The 20,638-nt window shown below is 43.8% G+C and overlaps 1 protein-coding gene across 1 annotated transcript; it reads left to right on the top strand.

Annotated features, from left to right (window-relative positions):
• Window positions 1-5,535: 5,535 nt before the first annotated feature.
• On the top strand, window positions 5,536-19,651 carry CNDP2 (carnosine dipeptidase 2). The gene is made up of 12 exons (XM_064150134.1): window positions 5,536-5,614; window positions 7,915-8,004; window positions 8,916-9,059; window positions 11,039-11,201; window positions 12,622-12,710; window positions 13,590-13,790; window positions 14,290-14,374; window positions 14,901-15,061; window positions 16,931-17,095; window positions 17,588-17,729; window positions 18,358-18,505; window positions 18,942-19,651. Exons 2-12 carry the CDS (start codon window positions 7,945-7,947, stop codon window positions 19,009-19,011), a joined length of 1,428 nt encoding a protein of 475 aa, XP_064006204.1. The 5' UTR covers window positions 5,536-5,614; window positions 7,915-7,944; the 3' UTR covers window positions 19,012-19,651.
• Window positions 19,652-20,638: the final 987 nt, after the last annotated feature.

Here is a 20,638-nt window from a genome sequence, read left to right as displayed (position 1 = left end):
GAAACAAAGCTGGCTGAGAAATACTTTATAAGGCAATAACATATATTTTGAGCAAACTTAATTTGATATGGGCCGGAGCCAGTAGCCACTGCAGTTAGCAGAAGTCATCTCATGGTTTTCAGTTGGCTTTGGCAGTATAAATATCTTTCAGCTTTAAGGGTGTATGATTACAAAAATGTCCACATAAGTCAGCTACCCAGTTGTTCCTCTCTGTACTTTTGCAATGGATAATACAAATTTTGTCCTTTTCTTAAGAGTAAAACATCATAAAAGTTTGGAAAATGCCTTTGTGTAATAAACCTCCTGCTCCAGAACTTCTTATAATTGAATTGGCATCACTTATTTTTTCCCAAAGTTACATGTTGTCATTCTTTCCTGCCTTCTGTTTTCTGTCATTTTACTTTAACACAACCACATTTTCTCCCCTACTTGATTTCTTTCTTCAGTTCTCCTTATTCTTCAGTGATTTACCTTTTCTATTCTTCTTAGCTTGTGATTATCTCCCAAGTCATCTTCCTTCTCAGAAAAACTTTGTGGGCTGTAGGAGTCCTTCTTCCACATTCTTAGCGAGAGGATTCTTCTGAAATCAAGTTGTGCCAGGGTAGGTATAGGCTGGATATTAGGAAGAAGTTCTTCACAGAGAGAGTGATTTCCCATTGGAATGGGCTGCCCAGGGAGGTGGTGGAGGCACCATCCCTGGGGGTCTTCAAGAAAAGACTGGATGAGGCACTTGGTGCCATGGTCTGGTTGACTGGATAGGGCTGGGTGCTAGGTTGGACTGGATGATCTTGGAGGTCTCTTCCAACCTGGTTGATTCTATGATTCTATGAAATGGAATTACTTTTGATTTACAATAAGGTACCTCAAAGAAGGTACCTTACTGTAAATACACAGAGTTGCCATTCTTAGACAGCATTTAATATTTGGTTTTGTGACTCTCTGCTTCCTGCATGTAAGTAAAGTGTGTGCTCAGCCCACGCTGTACAGATGCACACACACATGTTCTTACCAAAAGAACTCTTAATGAGTCTTTCAAAATGAAAACCAGAGGTTGCATTAATCTGGATATGGCCCTCGGTCTGGGAAGAGGGGAGATCCCCCAGAGGATGGGGGAAGGAACCATGGTGAAGCCAAAAGAGACATTGAAAAGAAGTCCTGCAGAGCTGCAGTCCTGGAGGAAAATTCCATCTGGGGAAGCACTTAAGGGCCATTTCATTGCAGAGAGCATGAAGCACCAGCCAAGTCTCTTTAATATTTCTCTTTCACTTTGGCAATTCAACAACTTATAAAGGACCAAAATAAAGTCTCCCAACACTCCAAAATGTATTCCAGGAGAAATTGAAAATGACATCTTCTCATGCACATGGCATCTTCTGTGCACTTTTAGAGTGGATAAACCGGGCACGGCGTTGGGATGAAACACAGGGTAGTTGAGATTAGGTTGTGAAAGGGTAAATGGTTTGGCACTAGGGCTCTGTGGTCACTCCAAAGAAGAGTGCTGGCCTGAAGCAGTCTCCAAGGGCTGTGGTTCTCATTTACAATCAGACCCTATCTAGCTGGGCTATTGACCCTTTGCTTGCCTGTCTATTACACTTGCTTGTTACATAACATATATCCAACTGCTCCCATTTAAGCTACTGCCTTACGTTAATGCAGAGCATCAGGACACATAGACAGAAGCACAGAGTGCTTTAGGGACTTTTAGGTGGATGAACAGGCACTGTAAAGAAAGGCACAGGTGCATCTTTGTTCCTCTTAGAACACTGGCACGGATGGACTAACACTTCAGCAAGCAATCATTTGGCTGTTCAGTGACTTTCCAAGATATGTTTGCTCTGCAGGTTGCGAGCCAGTCCTCCAAGGTTCTAGTGAAGAACAATTTCTTAGCAGCCCTTTTATACAGGCTTGATAAGGCCTAGCGAGCCTCAGATGTCTTTTGAAAGAGAGCTGAGGGGACAAGCATCTGGAGTGCCCTTTCTGTCAGCCAGCCTGGCTCACCTGTGAGTAGTAAACTTTCTGCTCAGCCTGATTAATAGTGGGGAATGTTTGTTTAGTAGCGTAGCCTTTTCCATCTCACAGTATCACAGTATCATCAGGATTGGAAGAGACCTCATAGATCATCAAGTCCAACCCTTTACCAGAGAGCTCAAGGCTAGACCATGGCACCAAGTGCCACGTCCAACCTTGCCTTGAACAGCCCCAGGGATGGCGACTCCACCACCTCCCCGGGCAGCCCATTCCAGTGTCCAATGACTCTCTCAGGGAAGAACTTTCTCCTCACCTCCAGCCTAAATCTCCCCTGGCGTAGCTTGAGGACTACTAAAATAGTCGAATTTATCTATGGTGTCCTTGTAAGATCTTCTCAATCAAACTAAATCTGCTAATTAAAACTAAATTAACTTCTGTATATAGTTTTGGAGGTGAGTTTCAGGAAAATAAAGTAACTCTATTTTTATATATACATTCCTGACTTGGCCACATTAATTCCCTGCCTCCACAACACCTCCTGGTTACCATCCTTGTAAAACAGAACTGCATTTCCCTAAAGACAATTTACAAGGCCCTCAAAGCTGTTAATTGGGCCTGTTATCTCTCAAAAAAGTGGTTGTCTTCACTGGGGTAAGCTGCTGTGTGGTTTCTGTGTTCATTCTGCACATAATCCTTGGTGGATTTTAGATCAACACAAGCACATAGAAAACTCTGTTAAAACAGTAGACTGCACTGAGTGCTTCCCTAATGCCTTGGATTTATTTCAGCTATAGTCCTGGGTTTGTATTTTTGGTTTGTGGAGTTAGTTTTGGATGTAGGAAAAAAGTACCAAAAAATTATGTCCTTGTAGAAACATGGGAATGGAAGGAGATCACCAGGAATCACCTCATGCCATGTCACATAATACCTTTCATAAATGCAACTGCTTTTTAGAAGCCTTTTCTTTTCCTTTTTCATTAAAAATGTTTTTCTTTCCTATTGCTCTTGGACAAGTTTTTTTCCTAATATAAGTGTGGATAGGAACTTTTTTCCAGTTTCTACACTCCATTTGTCCACGTGCAGTAGATTTGGCCATCTACCTTTCCACAAAAGCTAGCAGTGTCATGATGCCAGGGGCTCCCCAGGGTCTGGGGTACTGGCAGCAGTGGTAAGTCACCATGGGGGTGTGTCAGAGCAGGGTCTGGCAGCCAGGGCCCATGCCATCCCTTGCCCAAGAGCCAGGCGTCTGGGGTCACTGGGGCAGCCCAAGCCTTGAGCAGCAAATACCTCCCTGGGGTCAGCAAAGGCCTGGCTGGGCATGAGCCTGTGAATCCCCTGCCCAACACAGCCCATAGCCAGGTCAAGCAGGAGGACTGTGATGGGGCAGGAGCTGTAGTTCAGCTGGGCCAAGTGCTGGCAGTCCATCCAAAAGCAGATCCCATGAGCTGAGAGCAGCCCTGGATGCAGCCTCCTCACATACTGCCAGGAAGCCATGAGCAGTGGGACAGGACAGCCCTCACTACTCCATCCTTGGCTTGCCCTTAGCCCAGACAGCCAAGACTTTAGGGCAGGGGGTGCCCCTTAGGCCCTTATGGCCACAATCAATAACTATTTCTCTTCCCCTGTGCATTAACCTCAGTGTAAAGCACACTTTATGTTTTTCCTCAATCTTTTCTATAGGTTACTTAAGCCAAATTTGTGTGCTCAGACACTCTTCATTTCTCTGACCATCTGAGTGGCCTTCAGAGACTTGCTGTTGTGGTTTCAATTTATCATCCATGGGTGACTGGAGCCGTGCCTGGCAGCCCACATGGAACAACAATCACCACAGCCTTCCACAAGGTCCTAGGACTCAACCCCCACGCACACCTGCTGAGTTCCCAGATGATGTTGTTCTCTCTCATGGCAGCTCCCAGTAGCTCACAAACCTCCCATGACCAGCTAGAGAGCTGCACTCCTTATCAATCATTTCCAGCTCATGACCTCCCAGCTTTATTTCTGCAATCCTTAGGGGCAGCATGTTGTTCCACTTTCCTTCTGTGTCCTGACTCCATCTCTTGCCCTCATGCTCTCAGCAAGTTTTATCAGCACATTTCCTAACGTGGCACTGAGGACCACACCATCCACCAGTGTGACTGAGTGATGAACTTCCCTCAGTAAATCAGGTAACTAATATTTTTACTACAGCCTGTGGCAAATCACCAATTTTGCAGTTCTTTCATGAATGTCTATAAAGCAATATGAGTTACCAAATTACTACATCCATACATAATTAACAACTGTATGTATCAAAGCTATTCAGTTACTCACAGGCAGAAGCAGCTTCAGCAGCTCCCCTGTTATAAGAACTTGCCTCTTTTAGATCAGGAGCAAGGTTACCTGAGCTTTCATCTTTTTGCACTTGGAATGACTTTATGCCTTTCCAACAGTGTTAGGAGCTGAGGAAACTCTTCACTAAGTGATGTGACTTTGCTTTTGCATCTTACTGCTCATATTAAACTTTCCTCATCTAATCTGTCTACACCATGTCTAAATCATAGAATAATTGAATGCTTTGGATTGGGAGGGACTGTAAATATCATTTTGTTCCAACTCCCCTGCCATGGGCAGGGACAAATTCCACTAGACAAGGTTTCTCAAAACTCCATCCAACCTGGCCTTGAATGCTTCTTGGTGGGGCATTTATAACTTCTCTGGGCAATCTGTTGCAGTGTTTAACCCCTCTCATGATGGAGAATTTCTTCTTGATAGCTGGTGTAAGTTTTCCCTCATTTTGTTTAAAACTCTTTCCACTTGCCCAGTCACTACATTCTCCACCTTGTGCTGGGGGCTCCAGAGCAAAACACAGTTTTGTGGGTGGCATCTTACCAGAGCAGAGTAGAGAAGCAGAATCACCACCCCAACCTTCTGGCCACACTTCTTTTGATGCAGCCCAGGGTGCGATCTGTTTTCTGGACTGCTAGTGCGCCTTGCTGGCTCATGCTCATTTCTTCATCCACCCCCTTCACCCTCCCAAACGCCTTCTCTGCAGAGCTGCTCTCTATCCATTCGTAGCCCATAGCCCAAATGCACTTGGGATTGCCCAGGCCCATGTGCAGGCCCTGCTTATCTAAATATAGCTAATCTATCTTAGCAACAAATGTAGGAAGGTCATAAAGACACTTCCATCTAACTGGAATCATGCAGTTGTGCAGACAGCATCTGGCCAAGTTCTCCCGAGTTTCTCCCATACTCCATCTGCCCATATTACATTCCTTATTATTATCTCTGATACTGTTTCTTTTGGCATTACTGGTGCCCTTGCGCATCACTGGAGAAGCCTTGGGGTGCTCATCAGCAGTCGAGAACCCAGGGGTAGTGGCTACATGCAGGACGGAGATGGGTGACGCCGCGCCCCTGCTGTAGCCCAGTGCGGCCGCTGGGGGCGCTGGAGAGCGGCGCCGGCCGCCGCGGGGCGCAGCCCCGCCCCGCCGTGTAGCAAAGCTCCGCCCCGGGCTGCGCGCGGCCCCGCCCCGCCCTGCCGCTGCTCGCCCGGGGATTGGCCGGCGCCGCGCGCGGCGTGGGGCGGGGCCGGCGCGGGGGTATTTAAAGCTCCGCGGTGGCGGCGCCGGCGCCTGCGTTGAGGAGCCGGGACGCGGTGGGCAGCGTGAGTGCCGCGGGAGGGACGGGGCTGCTTCGCGTTGTGGCGCGGCGGCCTGCTGCGTAGAGCCACACCTGCCTTTGCCGCGGCACTGCTGGCGGCTGCCTCCGCACCGCGGCCTGCCAGAGAGGCGCCGGCGTGTGCCGAGCGCGTAGCGTCCCTGCGGGGCCAGGCCTTGCCTGGTGTCCCGCGGTAGGAAGTGCCCGGCCCGTTTCGTGTCTCGGTCCGGTGGCGGCAGTGCTGTGGCTGCTTCTCAGAGGGCTGCTGCCACTAAGGGCCCTCCTTCCGCATGTTCTTTCTTCCCGTGAGCTTGTTTCACTCCTCAGGGAAGCGGCGGCGCTTCCGCCTCCCGCCCGGAGGCTTACCTCTCCGAGCTGGCAGCTGCGGCGCACTTGTGCTGCAAATCTGGCCAAGTCCCCGATGAGACCTCTTAAGTTAATCTCAGCCTAGAGAGCAGGGTCTGCAATGTGGGCACAGGGTTGTGTGCAGCTACTTTTAGTGGCTTGGGGAGGTCAGTGAGTGCTCTCTGATGGATACAGACTTCTTGCTTGATTAAATGCTGTCATTTGGGATACTAGTGTTGCCTGTGGTTAAGGGAGCAAAGTTGCTATAGTGTACTTACAGTCCCTTGAGTTACCTTATTTCACAAGGAAGCTGTTACAGTGCTGTGAAAAGGTAGAACTGTGGAGCCCTTTGCATGTAGGCAGGAAGGCTCCTCTTAATTTTTACTCTTATGTAGCTATGTTTAAAGTGATGCTTAAAGTAGTCCCATGCTTAGCAAGTAGTTCAGATCTTGTTTGTGTTGGAGGGAATATCAGCCTCTATGTAGCACCGGATTTTGTGTCTGTGCTGTCAAGCTAAGGCCTTGATGTTGCTGTAGGACCTGGTTGAGTGAAAGAGGGTCAGGTGCACAGGAATGATGCTTTGCTTCTTTCTCTGAAAGGATGCAGGTGAGTCAAGTCTCAGCTCTCTGCGTGAGGACTGTGGCTTCCTTAGGAAAACCAGTTTTCTATGCATTGCTCTAACATGGTTATGCCTGTATAGTCCTTTCAAAGATGTTCCAAGTTTCACCATTCATGGCTGTGGAATGAATGAGCTGTCTGGTGACTTGGGGTTGTTCTAATTGGTGTTTAAAATGCATTATCCAAATTTAAACTTGATGTATGCTGTAAATCAAGTAGGAGCCATCTCCAGTGAGTGAAAGGATTTTTGTATGTCAAACATCAGTGATCTAAGTACAACCCTGCTTGGAAAAAAAAGCACTTTGAGTCTTTTGTGGATGAGAGGTGATAGGGTGTGCAGTATGTTGTGTAGGACAAATTGCAGCTTCACTTTATTCACTTATGTAATCAGCTGATCAAGAAATCCCAAGACAGTCAAATGTTTTAGCAGCTAGCATACTTGTCTTGTGACTTCTGTGAGGAAGTGGAAGAAAGGCTTAAAGGATCAGACATAAAGCTGACTGAACAAAACACTGAATCACAGCAGTTGGTACTGCTGAATGTGCTTGTTCAGTGTATCACACAGACACTGGGGCTTTTCTATTTTCCTGGCTTAAAGGAGGTACAGCATCTTTATCTTTCACTTGAACTAAGTTCAAGTTTGCTGGTTGACTGGACAGTATGTTGTCTTAATATGAATTCTGGACTGGTAAGACAAAAAGCTGGGGAGGGGTCTTGGATTTTCTCATGTGAGCTTCAGTTGAAATTAACACAAAACAACAAAATGATAGCATTGAAGTAGTCACCACTTGCTTACAGCCTGCTGGGGCTGGTTGCTGTTTCTGTGCCTTTTGTCTGACCTTCTTTGAGAAGACCGAGTAGCAGGTTAGGACTTTAAAGCTGAAGAAAACAGTACAACAGTTTTAAGCCTGTTTTTAGCCTCCTGCGCAGTGTGTGATGCTTTCTTAAGTCTAGCTACTACCATTCAATTTGTGGCACACTATTAGTTGAACTCTTATAATGAACATGATCTACTCTTTGAAGTTGCCTTAAACATTTTGCTTGTAATTCTGCAGTAAAGTGAAATGCATGCCTTGACTGAAGTATCTCTCTAGACAAGCTTACTCAGACTAACTTCCAAAGTTATTTTGGAGCAGGGGCAAAAACACTTGTATTGAGATTAAATAGGCTTTTGTTTAACCTAAACTTCAGTGTATAATTTCAAGAGAGGGAGTGGCATCAAGGTTTGTATTAACACAGCTTGATGTGTGGCACTAGCATTTGAGAGGTGAAATTCTTCTGTGGCTACTTGGTTACTGACTTGCTTGTTGAACCTGTGAAGGCTAAATTATTTTTCTGTCACAGAATCTTCAGCAATCCCATTCTGGTCTGAAAATGTCTGCTCTTGAAACCCTTTTTAAATACATTGATGAGCACCAGGATCTATATATTCAGGTAAGCTTCCTTTGAGTGTTGTCTTGCAGTAGACAGCTGTGGGATATTAAAAGTTTGATGGGTCAAGCTTGTTATGCCTATATAGTATGCCAAATAGAGTAATGTAAAGTAACTGGGCAAAGAAGGGGGGGCACGCAGCAAGTGTAACTGATTTGAGTCAGGCTAGAAAACTGTTTCTTAAGCTGAGGCATAGTTGTGTTCAAAGGCTTAAATCACCATGGTAGATTTGAGGAAATACTCCATGACTGAATAGAGTGAGCAGTGGCTATTAACAGATACAAGAAGCTTGATATTGGTTCCTGAATGCCAGACTGAGTTTCTTCTACCTTCCCCCTTTAGAGAGGGGATAGGAAAGATTCAAATGTGTCTTGACATAAAGCTTTCTCATAGGAAACTCTGCATGTTTGGGTACAGAGGGAGAGCTTACCTTTTGCTCTTCACTGTTTAACCTGCTATTTCTGCACTTTGCATTGCAGTCAGTGATGCATGCAGCACTGTAAACTCTCAGGCAAAAGATGCCAAGTGTTCAACTTATTCCAGCTGTTCTCATGTGTGGGTGGAAAAACTAAGGCAGCCCTTCTGATAAGCCTGAAAGATATGAACTGTTTCTGGACGCTTAAAGAACTGCATCTGGAATGGCACAATACGCACAAGCTGTCACTCCTATGCTTACCTTGTGTATCTGTAGACTTCATGCTATGCTGGAAGGGCAGCAGTTTGTAAAGAGAAGTTTTAGAGAGCTTCGGAGGGTAATGCTAATGGTTAGAGTACTCTTGAGGAGAGGACAGAGCTGATTTGCCTCAAGTTTAAGTTTGACTAAAGCAGTATTGGTTGAAGGTGATGTGTTTATAGTGTCTCTCACGACATAGTTCCTGTGCAGGAAACCCTTTTGCTTTTCCACCTTTCCATAGCGCCTGGCTCAATGGGTGGCAATCCAGAGTGTGTCAGCATGGCCAGAGAAGAGGCCTGAAATCAGACGCATGATGGAGGTTGCTGCAAAGGATATTGAGAGACTGGGCGGCACAACCCGCCTTGTGGACATTGGGAAACAAAAGGTATGTGAGCATCTGTCAGCTTAGTAGGAAGCTTCTTTAGAAGACAAGATGTTTTGCACTTGACTTAACAATCTCAGTAGGAGGGGCCCTCAGACTCCATAAAGTATCCTTTAATACTATTTATCAGAGCCACCACAATCAAAAAAGAGGATAGTATGGATAATCTCATGTCCTTTCAGATGTTGGGAACCCCAAGCTGTGCAGCATCTAGCAGGCATCCAGTCAGCATGCTGTGAAGATCCCATTCATGGAATGTTGTCCCATTTTATTCATTCAGGCTGTTTGATTCCACTGCAGAGCAAAAAGAATGTTCATATGAGATCTTCCACTGCACTTTATCTAAAAGACAAGGGCATGCAGGTAGTATATGTCACATGCATCAAGTGGGAACTGCTGGCAAGTGACAGTCTGTTGGCTGGGTTTATTTTGCAGCCCAAGTGTGACACAATACAGACAGGAAGGTGAAATTGAAGGTGCGGCATAACACAGCACAGGCAGGAGTGTACTCTGGATAACTATGTGGATTGCTGATTCCTTGATGTCTGCTGGTCTTCTGGCCAGAATCCCTGTACAAGTGTCTGATAGGTTGGAGGTCTCTGATAATAATTCTATGAAATGACTCTGACTTGAGACAACAAAGTGCCTAGTCACTAGACATCACAATAAGCCTTCAACACCTATCAGCTCTGTGTTTCTGCAAGAGGACCTATACTGAAATTTAGATTAGCATTTGGACAGTGGCATTCAAAATTCTGTTGTGCTGATGGTTGCTAGTTATAGAAGATCTTCATTGTAACTGATGCTGATTGTTGCTGTGGCAAATCTGTCCAAGGACTCTGAGCAGTTCCAGCTTTTGGCAGCTACAGGTCCCAGCAGGGAAGCAGCTGGCTTCATGTGCCCTCATGAGAGAATCTGTAGGGTAGTTTTAGCTCTGCTACTACAGCCTAAAATCCTCTCAAAAGCTTCAGTTAATTCAGAGACTAACTTGTTTCTTTCATGTAGCTTTTTCAGGACAAGAACTGATTTTACAGCACTTATTACATAAAAATTTAGAAAATGCTTGCAGCTGGGTTGAAGTTAGCTTTAGTGTTTGTAACAATATTAATTAGTACTAAATATGGACAAGACTAGTTAATGTATTATGTACATTGCTATGTCAGTGGAGCACCTGAAGAACTTGTCTGATCTAACTTAGCTCACTGCTGCACAAGCAGCTTTTACTGTGCCCTGATTAGTGTTAGTGTGAATTCTTGGAACAATGCTTTAATCACTTAGAGCTGCAGCTGGCCAAGGACCGTGTAACCTGCTGATAAGAAATGGAGCTTGGAACTGATATGAGCAAAAAATCAAAGCTGATCTTGATCTGCTGAACAGTGTCTTAGGAATATGTGCTCAGTGGAACAGAAATAGATGCTGACTGAAAACAGTGTGTGGTAATTGCTTATGGAATATTCCAAAGCACTAAGGTGAGCTCTGGAACTAAGTTCATTGGCACTGCCAGCCCCTTGGTTAACAGTGTAAGCTGCTGTAAAGAAGTGCAGCTGTTATGCTGACCTGATTAGTTGTAGATGTATGTTAAACTCAGTGATGCCACTGTCAGGAAACTTTTGTTTGGAGCTGTGCTGTGGGCAGGATGAAAGTGCAGTGACGAGCAATGCAGAATGCAATACTGAATGGAGTTTTATCACTTCTGCTTAGGTCAGCATTAGAGTGGCAATTGGGCATGCAGACAGCTTGCTCTGCTAAAACCTGGCATAGTTAGTTTCAGGCTAACAGTTCTGAGTGGCTTGGAACAGTATGAGTATTACTGTGACTTGTCAGGGAACTTAGTGGCATGTTGCTGTCATGCATTCGTTGTCATGCTGCTGGCAATTAGTTTAGCTTAGGTTTAACTATGTATGCCCCTACTCTAATAACCTGATAAAGATGTACCACTGACATTTCACATGTGAGTAAAACTTCTTGCCTTCTATTTTTAGTTGCCTGATGGATCAGAGATTCCTCTACCACCAATTGTTCTGGGAACACTTGGCTCAGATCCACGCAAGAAGACAGTTTGTGTATACGGTCACTTGGATGTTCAGCCAGCAGCACTGGAGGATGGCTGGGATAGTGAGCCCTTCACACTGGTAGAAAGAGATGGTAAGAGCTGCAGGCTTCACAAACTGATGAACACTTAGTGTGGTATTTCTGAACTGTTCCAAAGTTGTGCTCTTAAAGGGGGGAGGAGAGTAAGAATAGACAATGGATGTTTAACAATGTTGAGATAAAATAGGCAGGAGGGGAAATGGTAAACTAGTAGAACAGCAAATATCTCAGCTGCTTGTAGGGCTTTTCTGATAATCTAGGCTGTGTTTCCATGTTATCTTCCTTGAAGCTACAGCAGTCATATCTGCTGCCTTCCACAGTAACAGTTTGTTGCCAGAAAGTTTTCAGGAGCTAGTGTTTTGTGCTGTTCACAACTTGCACCCAGTAAGGTCATATCAGACTGCGGGGATTTTGAAACACTACAGAGATCAGTCACTCAGTCTCTTTATGCCTAGAGACAGAAGTAGCAGAACAGCCTCCTTGGGTTGCCTTGTTTGCACGTTGTTCTGTAATAAGTACTGCAGAAACTGTTTTATGGAGCTGGTGCCCAGACAAGTGTCCTTCTCCCTGGTGCTGTCAGCAATCTTTTCCTCTTTTCACTTCCTCAGGGCTGTGTCAAAGGTCATATGAATAGAGGGATGTTTAACTATTTGTGTTGTATAAGCATTAATCATTGCCAAAAAGAGAACTATCTGTGGTAATCAGTATTTCTGCTCAGGCACTTGGTCACAGGCAGCAGAGTCTGAGTTAGTAAATGGGATTATCTCATGTGATAGAAAGAGGTAGACTTGCCTCAGGCTACGTCTTGTCTTTGCAGCCTGGCAATGCAAGAGGCATATTTACCTATGGCTCCTTACCTTGCAAGCTGTCTGGCCTGTTCTGTCACTGGTTATACCTTGGGCTCAGGGGGTGTAGCCACAACTCTGAATTGCAGCAATACCTGTCTGTATTGTGATCCCATGTACTACATTGTTTGGGACCTCCAGTAGCCTCTAAAATATGTCTAATCCCTTTCTGGGGAGATTCACTTTTATCTGGTCATAGACTACTGAATTCTTATTCTTTGGACAAAGAATTACTGAAATGCAGCTAATTCTGAGTAATTTCTGTTAAAAGTGGGTAGCTTGTTTCTATACCCTTAGCACTGTGTTTACAGGAAATGTTATGGAGGATATAGGAATGGCATATCCCAAGGCAGTTCCATCTTTCCCAGACGTGTTCAACTCTTGCTCAGGGAGAAGCTGGGGAACAAGTGAGATAGCTCAGCAATAGAACTACTCCAGTCCACTACTTGGTCCACGTGAATGGGTGTGTGAAGTGAGATGTAAAACTGCTGGCAGAAGAATCAGAAATGAAAGCTAATAGAAGCAGGGCTAAAAAGCTTATCCAAAGAGTTTTCTTCTGCAGGCAAGAGATTACTGAAGTTTCATTCTGACTTTGTCCACACTGGTTAATTTGTATCTTGTTTCTACAGGAAAGCTGTATGGGCGAGGATCCACAGATGACAAAGGTCCAGTGCTTGCCTGGCTGAATGCCTTGGAAGCTTATCAGCAGACTAACCAAGTATGTGCTCAAAAATGTATCTGCTTTTTTACATACAACTGAGTCAAGTAATAAGTGTTATCCAAGCTACAAACCCTTGAGGCAAGCCTGCTTATTCAGCTGATCAGAGATGATGCAATAGTCCTTTAAATTTCCTGGTGTCAGTAGGATTGGCTTGACTTGCTGACAGGTTAGTTTTGTAGATGTGTGGATTGCACTTTAAACAGTTTTGCTTTAACGGTGTGTAGGAAATAAAGTACATACACAAGTGTTTGGGGCAGGAAGAGCAACCAAATGTGATCACTTACATGTAAAGATGCCCATTTAGCTTGGGCATTAGCCTTGATATCTCACTACCACTGACCTCTAATTGCAGATTAACTTAGTAACACTAAACTGGGAGCTTTCAAGAAAGTACAATCAGAAATAGATCAAGGTGTCTGCTTGTCTTGCAAGACAAGTTGCTGCTACTTGTGAGAAGAATTACCAGTTCTCAAGCACTGTCTAGACAGTACACAGCAGACTGGATAGACAAGATAGCTCTGACTCTCCTGTGGCATGCCATTTCTGTGCTTAATCACTTTCCTAGCCCTGTAACTTTCATTTGAGAACAGATTTTTGCTGTTCCCACAGTTAAGAGGATTTGGACCAGGTTGTTCTAGAGCTTAGTTAAAACTTTGAAGAACTTCAATTCCATAAAACAGTAGTGTTAGTTCCCTCAACATAAGCACAGTCCAGACCTTGTAATACATTGCATATAATTACCAAATTCCACTGTCATGGAACTAATTTACCCATCTCCATTTTCCTGCTTTGTACATCACAGATGAAAATTATGAAACACTGGAGAAGTCCACTGCTTTCATGTACTTAATGTGCTCTTGTTTCACCTTTTCAAAGGAGTTTCCAGTAAATGTGAAGTTCTGCCTAGAAGGTATGGAAGAATCTGGATCTGAAGGTCTTGATGAACTGATATTTGCTCAGCAAGATACTTTCTTCAAAGATGTGGACTATGTTTGCATTTCTGACAACTACTGGCTAGGCAAGAACAAGCCTTGTATCACCTATGGCTTGAGGGGTGTCTGCTACTACTTCATAGAGGTAAGTGCTGGAATGCACTGCAAAGCCACTATTATTAAACTTAATTTCCTTCTTGGGGAAGAGTAGTGGCTTTATATTTTTCATGCCAATAGCTTTTCAGTAAACCTGCACCTGTCTACTTAAGTAGAACAGTTTCTACTTGCTGTCTAAACACCTGGCTTTGACTACCTGATATGATATTTGAGTGGGAGGGATAGCATTCAGATATCTGAAGCAAGATAAGGCAATACCTTCACTGGAAGGTTATGTCATGACAGATGTCTTTCTCCAAGTATTTCCCAGGAAAGATGTGTCACCACTGAAGTTCAAAGGGTGGGACAGTCAGTGTTAAGGGCCTGTACTCTACAGAGCAATAAAATGTTTACTGCAATGCAGTGGTCTGGTTTCAAAACTAGATGCATTCCCAAAATACATGCAGCAAAAAGCTGGGATAAAAGTCTGCATTTGACAGTGCTCTTGTGCTAAAATTTAATCTGAATCTTAATTCACTTCAAACCAGGTTGAATGTAGTGACAAAGACCTTCACTCTGGAGTTTATGGTGGTTCAGTGCATGAGGCCATGACAGATCTCATTACACTGATGGGTAAGATAAAGTGGATTTCACTGAATGCATGTAAAATGGGAGCAAGATCCATTAATGCACAAGTGAGTTTGCAGTGAGGGGAGTCCTTAGGGCTGCTTACACTAGCAGAGCAATGACCAGTGAAATTGTGCTTGCCAGGTATACAAGGCTGATGCCTCAGGTGCAAGCCCAAGGAAAGTCTTGCTGAGAAGTTGTCTACTTTAGCTTCCTTTTCTTGCAACAGAGTTGTGTGTTAAATCAGCTCTTCTCTGGATGTTATGTTGAATTCCTTGAGAGTCCTGCCTTCAAACAGCCAACTAAACATGTAGCAGCAGAATTGAGTAGCTGCAAGGAAGTGCATATTTTGGAGAGCTGCAAATTCCATAAGTGCCTTCTATGCTTAGTGGTATAGGCTCTGGGAGGCAGAGGTCAGAATTTCATTTGAGTTCTCAGAAGGCAGGCTCCTATGTCTCATGCAAAGTGTTGCCAGCAATGCCATCTTGTTTCTCCTGGTTGAATGCTAATAGTAGGTGCTTCCTGTTTACAGGTTCTCTTATAGACAAGAAAGGGAAAATTCTCATCCCAGGCATTAATGAAGCAGTAGCACCTGTTACTGATGAGGAGCTGATGCTGTATGAGAAGATTGATTTTGATCTGGCAGAATATGCAAAAGATGTAGGAGCAGCAAAACTCTTGCATGATACAAAGGTATGCTGTGCTTCTCCTCCTCTGCCCTGCTTAGCTGTGCTAGTGCAAGCATTTATATTGACAGAAACAAGCTTCAGGGGATACTTGTGTAGTTGCCAAGTAACTTAGTATGTAGAGAATTCATCTTATGCCTTCAAAATTGAGATGGTTTTGCCCTGCTGTACAGTTGACTGCATGCTCAGCAGTAGTGGTTTGTCTGCAAAGTTAGGTACTTGGAAACTTTAGTCTAATTTATTCCACGTTGAAGGCAAGCAGTCTGAAAAACTTCAAATTGACTCCTTGGTCTATGTATAAGCAGCATTTTGAACTTGAGCAGCTTTGGATAAGGAAAGCTCTGTGTTCTTAATAGTAGATATGAAGTACCAGCAATTTTCCAGAGGTCAGATACCACACCTACACAAAGCAACTGATATACCACATCTATAGGAAGTTCAGTGGGTTATCAAAAATAGAATAGTTGATCATAGAGTTGTCTTCTCACCAGGTGAGAAAACAGCTTGATCTAGCTGTGATGAATGTAAGGTTGACATACTGAGCATCTTCCTAGACCTGGCAAGCAAGGGCTGTTTTGTAGCCATGAACAAGGCAGCTGCCCAAATCTTTGCACAGGCTCCAGTTCAATAAACTTATATCTGAATTTCTTGAATCTTCATCCTGGGAGCTATCCAAATGAATGCTTTTAACAGCACTGAATCTTGCAAGGTACAGGTGTTACTTATTTTAAACCATTAAACCCTAAATAAATTTACACCTCTTCATAAAACACATAAATGGGTGTTGTAAAAGACAAGTTTACATGTGCAGGTTTGTCTCTTGTGTTAGTATTGTCAGGAGGAGATTTCAGACTCAATGCAAATATGTCTAAGTAACAATTCTATATTCCTCAACCTTGTCTTTACATGCTCAGGTTTACATAACTGAGAGCTCAGAGACTTCTTTATTTATCCATGTCCTGTAATGGATGAAATGTAGCTTGTTTGAGAGTAGATGGCAAGATGCTCTTCATGATACTGAACTGAAGCTGTTCTGTCTTTAGACTATAATCCTAGTGGAATTTATCAGAGTTTTAAGTTGTCTGCTTGCAGGAAGGGTCCTTGGGCTAAGGAGAGATCTGGGAAAGAAGGCTGTAATCTCCAGGTGAAATACAATGAGCTTGAGAGGTTTGAACTGAGATGGTTACATTTGCTTTGAGTAAGATGAAAGGCAGGTGGAACAGAAGCTATTAACATAAATGCCACCAAATGTCAGTCTCCTGAATTTCTGCAGTGAAATACAGACTTCAGATTCTGTAGCTGTCTGTACAGAGCACAAGTGTTGAAATCTCTACCTAGGGTACTGAACAGTTGCGTCCAAGGCACCAGGGAGAAAATGCAGAAGTGTATCTGAAAAATGCGATAGTGCTCACTCAACCTGGAGTTCAAGCAGTTAAATACAGTAGATGACATAAATAGGAGCACAGGAGTGACACTCTTGAAGCCCATGATCTGCATAAGCATGACTCAGCCATGAAGGCATCTGCCAGACGCGAGGCAGTGGGACCTATAGCTTCCAATGCACTCTGTACACACTGTGCTTGAGTCCTTTATAGATGGTATTCATGTGCTCATCAGAATAAGGCTGGCTGTGCCCCATGAGTTCTGTAGAACTTGGAGAAAGCTGAACTAGAGCTCTTAGGGTGATTAAAACCCCACTGTTGTATCAAAATGTGCTGAATGGGAGTAACAGCTTCTGTTTACAGCTGAGTGGTCTTGAATGAGTTGCTTTCTCTCATGGAGAAATGCAGTTTCTTGTAAAGTGTTTATGTGAAGAAATTGTTACTTTGGGGAACTGTCACATTTCATATGTTGTATCTTTCCCTTTTTTCTACAGAGAGATATCCTTATGCATAGGTGGAGATACCCTTCCTTGTCTCTCCATGGAATTGAAGGAGCCTTTTCAGCCCCTGGAGCCAAGACTGTGATTCCTAGGAAAGTGATTGGCAAGTTCTCAATCAGACTTGTGCCAAACATGAATCCTGAAGAAGTCACAAAGCATGTATGTTGAGATGGATTGATGGTATCAAAGCAACTAGTCTCTAAACTTCTCCATTCCTGCAGGGAGAGTATTTCTGGTTTCTAATGCAGTTCTGTTTGCTTACTTTGCTACCACCTTTCCTGTCCTGTACCTCAACTCAGATAAGCGAGGGAATTGCTGTATGGTCCCACACTGGACTGTTGTGGCCTGGCTGTTGCATTTCTCTCAACTAACCTGATGAAGGGGTCCAGAAGTAAATGCTAATTTAATTGCAGGGCACTTGGATTGCCAGAAGTGTATTCAAAAGCATAAGGGTTTGACTTGTTGGCCAACTTTTGTATTTGTCAGCTTGCCTCAAGGGATACTCTGACTCCAGAGCAGAGGTGTATAAATGAAATAACAGTACTAGGAAAAATAGTGACCTGCAAGTACTTAAGAAGCTTTTTGTGTGTAGTCATTACCCCTGTTCATACAAATGCTAACAGTAGAGAAACTGTTTGATCTTTCTTACAGGTTGAAGACTATGTGAGCAAGAAGTTTGCAGAGCTGCAGAGCCCAAACAAATTCAAAGTATACTTAGGCCATGGTGGAAAACCTTGGGTATCAGACTTCAACCATCCCCATTACCTGGCTGGAAGGAAGGCCATGAAGACAGGTCAGTATGTTTTCCACTTGGCACTGGGAGGAGTTAAAAGCATTTGTTCCAGCACCTTAAACACCGAAAGGTTTTGTTTGCAGTGTTCTGTGGTCACTTAAGTTTGCCTTGCCAAGTAAGGAAGCATGATCACAGTATCACAGTATCATCAGGGTTGGAAGAGACCTCACGATGTGCAGTCCTTAATCCTGAGGTATAGGAAGCAACTTGGTATGATGCTCATTTCTATTGTACTAGAATGAGTTCCTTGTTATGACGTTGCTTTTGCATGAGGATGAGAGGATAGTTCAGATTTACTTAGCTGAAGCCCCCAAAGTTGAGCCATTCCATCATCTTGAATTGGTTATGCTAGATCACTTACAACATTGAAAGCAAATCTGACTTCAGTACTGGAGTACAAGCAGGCTTTCAGATGCAGTATTTGTGTAAATGAACTCTGGAAGTGACAGTATTTCAGCACTGTTTAGGGGGTGAGTGCCACAATTAATGCAGCCTCTGCAGTTTGGCTGATTAAAGAGAGATTTGGTCAGAACATGATTACAAGAGTGGTTGGCACTTGATTGCAAGAGGGGTCTGGTGGAAAAAAACAAATGAATTCCAAACTGACTGGGGTATCACTTTGTTCTAGTTTTTGGAGTTGAACCAGATATGACAAGGGAGGGAGGAAGCATTCCTGTTACCCTTACCTTTCAAGAAGCAACAGGCAAGAATGTCATGCTGCTTCCTGTTGGAGCTGCAGATGATGGTGCCCATTCTCAAAATGAGAAGCTAAATAGGTAAGAGAATATTTATCCTTGTGCCAGGCTCCCTTGTACTGTAGATCTTGGCATGTCTTATGAAGAGGACCAAAAAGAATCAAGGTTGTTTTTCTTTAAACCTCTAGAAGGCAAAGCACCGTTTATGCCTAGCAGAGGCTGACTGGGTAAGTAACTAGTTTGTAGCCAGATCTTGATCTGATCACTGCTTCTGGGTTTATATACTTCAAACCAGAAGAGGTTTTTACACTTGGGTCTCCAAACATGGCTGTTCTCACCTACCCAAAGAGTGGCATTTCTGTTGCCAAAGGAGACTCCAGGGATGTTGGGAGCATAGTACCTGTTGGTAACATCTGTAACATCTCTTGCCTGTGTAGGACTGATACTGCAGAATGCACAGCTACAAGAGATAGAGCTCAAATACAGACAATGCTAATGGAAGCTATCTTCTTTCCAGGTACAACTACATCCAGGGAGTGAAGATGCTTGGTGCATACCTCTATGAAGTCTCCCAGCTGAAAGACTAAGTTGGACACCTTACCTCCTGGCTCGTGGATCAGAAGTCTGAGTTTTCCTACAAAATGCCATCAATTAGCAAGTCTTTCATGGTTTCCTTTTTCCACCCACACTCCACAGCTTTGGGGGAAAGGGAAGCATGCAGTCCCCCTTGACAAGGAACATTTACACTTTATAACAAAAATTTCTTTAAATGTTTCCTCCAAATGACACTGACTACTCTTTATCTGGCCAGCAGTCTTGAACAGCAACTTTGCCCCATTTGTTTCACTTCAGAGCTGTGGTTTGTTGTATTAATCTACTTCTGTAAAGAAAGAAGAATGGTTTGCTCTTAGCTGTTGAAGCAGCCACATCAGTTGCAGGACTGCCAGCCAAGTTTAAAGCTCTGATTTCTGGATATGTCCTGGAAGTAGTCAAAGTGACTGATTATGGGGCTGTACTGGAATGTATTCAAGCTGTAGTGAGGCATCTATCTTGCTGACTGAGTGATTTAGAAGAGCAGTTTGTCTCTAAGAGTTGATACCTGCCTGCAGGTTTTGGTCTACAGTGAATGAGGCTGTAACAAAAGTCAGTGATAATGACTACTGGCCATCCTTTTGTAAAGCTGCCTTTATACTCCCTAAAAAAGACAATAAATAATCATGCTCTAGAGTGTGGCTCTTGGTCTCTAAAGATTGAATAGTGACTTGGGAGGGAAGGCAACTTCAGGTAACTTGTGAGGAATTCTATGGCTGTAGAATGAGATGAGCAATGTGGCTTATGAGAATCCAGAGCAGGCTTTGGCTCCGTAACAGCTTGTGGACTTGAAACTGATGTTGCTAAATCCTGATCTGAGAAAAAAGTTCATGAAATTGTTTTGGCTCTAAGACAGGTCATACTGTAGCCCAACCGGTGATATCCAGGTGTGGGTGGAATTTGTAGGCATAGTGGGGAATAGCATCACTCACTGCAACTACTGACTGACATCCAACTTCTGGTATTATGTCAAAAAACCAAACCCTCTAAGATGTGCTAATCTGAACTGGCTTTGGCTTTTTGAATTCCCTCACCAGCATTAGCAGTAATAATATTTTATGATCTAAGAAAGCTTATATGAGCAGTGGAGAAGCTGATAATGTCATGAACTGTGTTCAGAAAGTGAGCATGGCTGTACTTGGCCTATTTAATTTGTAAATGCTTTCTTAAATGACATTTAGTTCCAGTTTCACACAAGACCGCATCAGATCCCAAGCTCCAAGAATAAGTATGGCACAGCAGAGGTGGGGGATGCCCAAACAGAAGAAGCTGGGAATCAGATTCTGTTGGGTAGACAGCAGAGATGTTTTGGCATGAGGTGAGTACCAGAACTGAGACACAGATCAAAATGTGACTTTGGTCTGAGGAAAATGTGGGGGTCCAATTTAAGAGCACAGGAGCTTATTGCCGAAGTAACAGCTCCTTTATGGGACTTCACTTTTCATGCCCAAATTTTACCTGTCTGCCACTACTGGCTGTTAGGGGTAAACCAAGCAGGAGCTCAGCTTACTGCCATCTGACCCACATGGCATGTTGCCTGTAAATGGGTGCAATATTTTTTGCAAGCTTCTGTTTAACCCAACTATGTGAAAGTATGCTAAATGCCTTCAAATACTGAAGTGA

The sequence above is a fragment of the Pogoniulus pusillus genome, chromosome 10 (genome assembly GCF_015220805.1).
Source record: "Pogoniulus pusillus isolate bPogPus1 chromosome 10, bPogPus1.pri, whole genome shotgun sequence".
Classification (NCBI taxonomy): Eukaryota; Metazoa; Chordata; class Aves; order Piciformes; family Lybiidae; genus Pogoniulus; species Pogoniulus pusillus.
This window is presented reverse-complemented; position numbering and strand designations above follow the sequence as displayed.

Bases quoted from the DNA above. Each gene is read 5' to 3' on its own strand.
- CNDP2 (XM_064150134.1), top strand. From the start codon at position 7,945: ATGTCTGCTCTTGAAACCCTTTTTAAATACATTGATGAGCACCAGGAT. The intron at 14,375-14,900 runs GTAAGATAAAGT...TCCTGTTTACAG, and splicing joins AGATCTCATTACACTGATGG to GTTCTCTTATAGACAAGAAA. The intron at 17,730-18,357 runs GTCAGTATGTTT...ACTTTGTTCTAG, and splicing joins AAGGAAGGCCATGAAGACAG to TTTTTGGAGTTGAACCAGAT.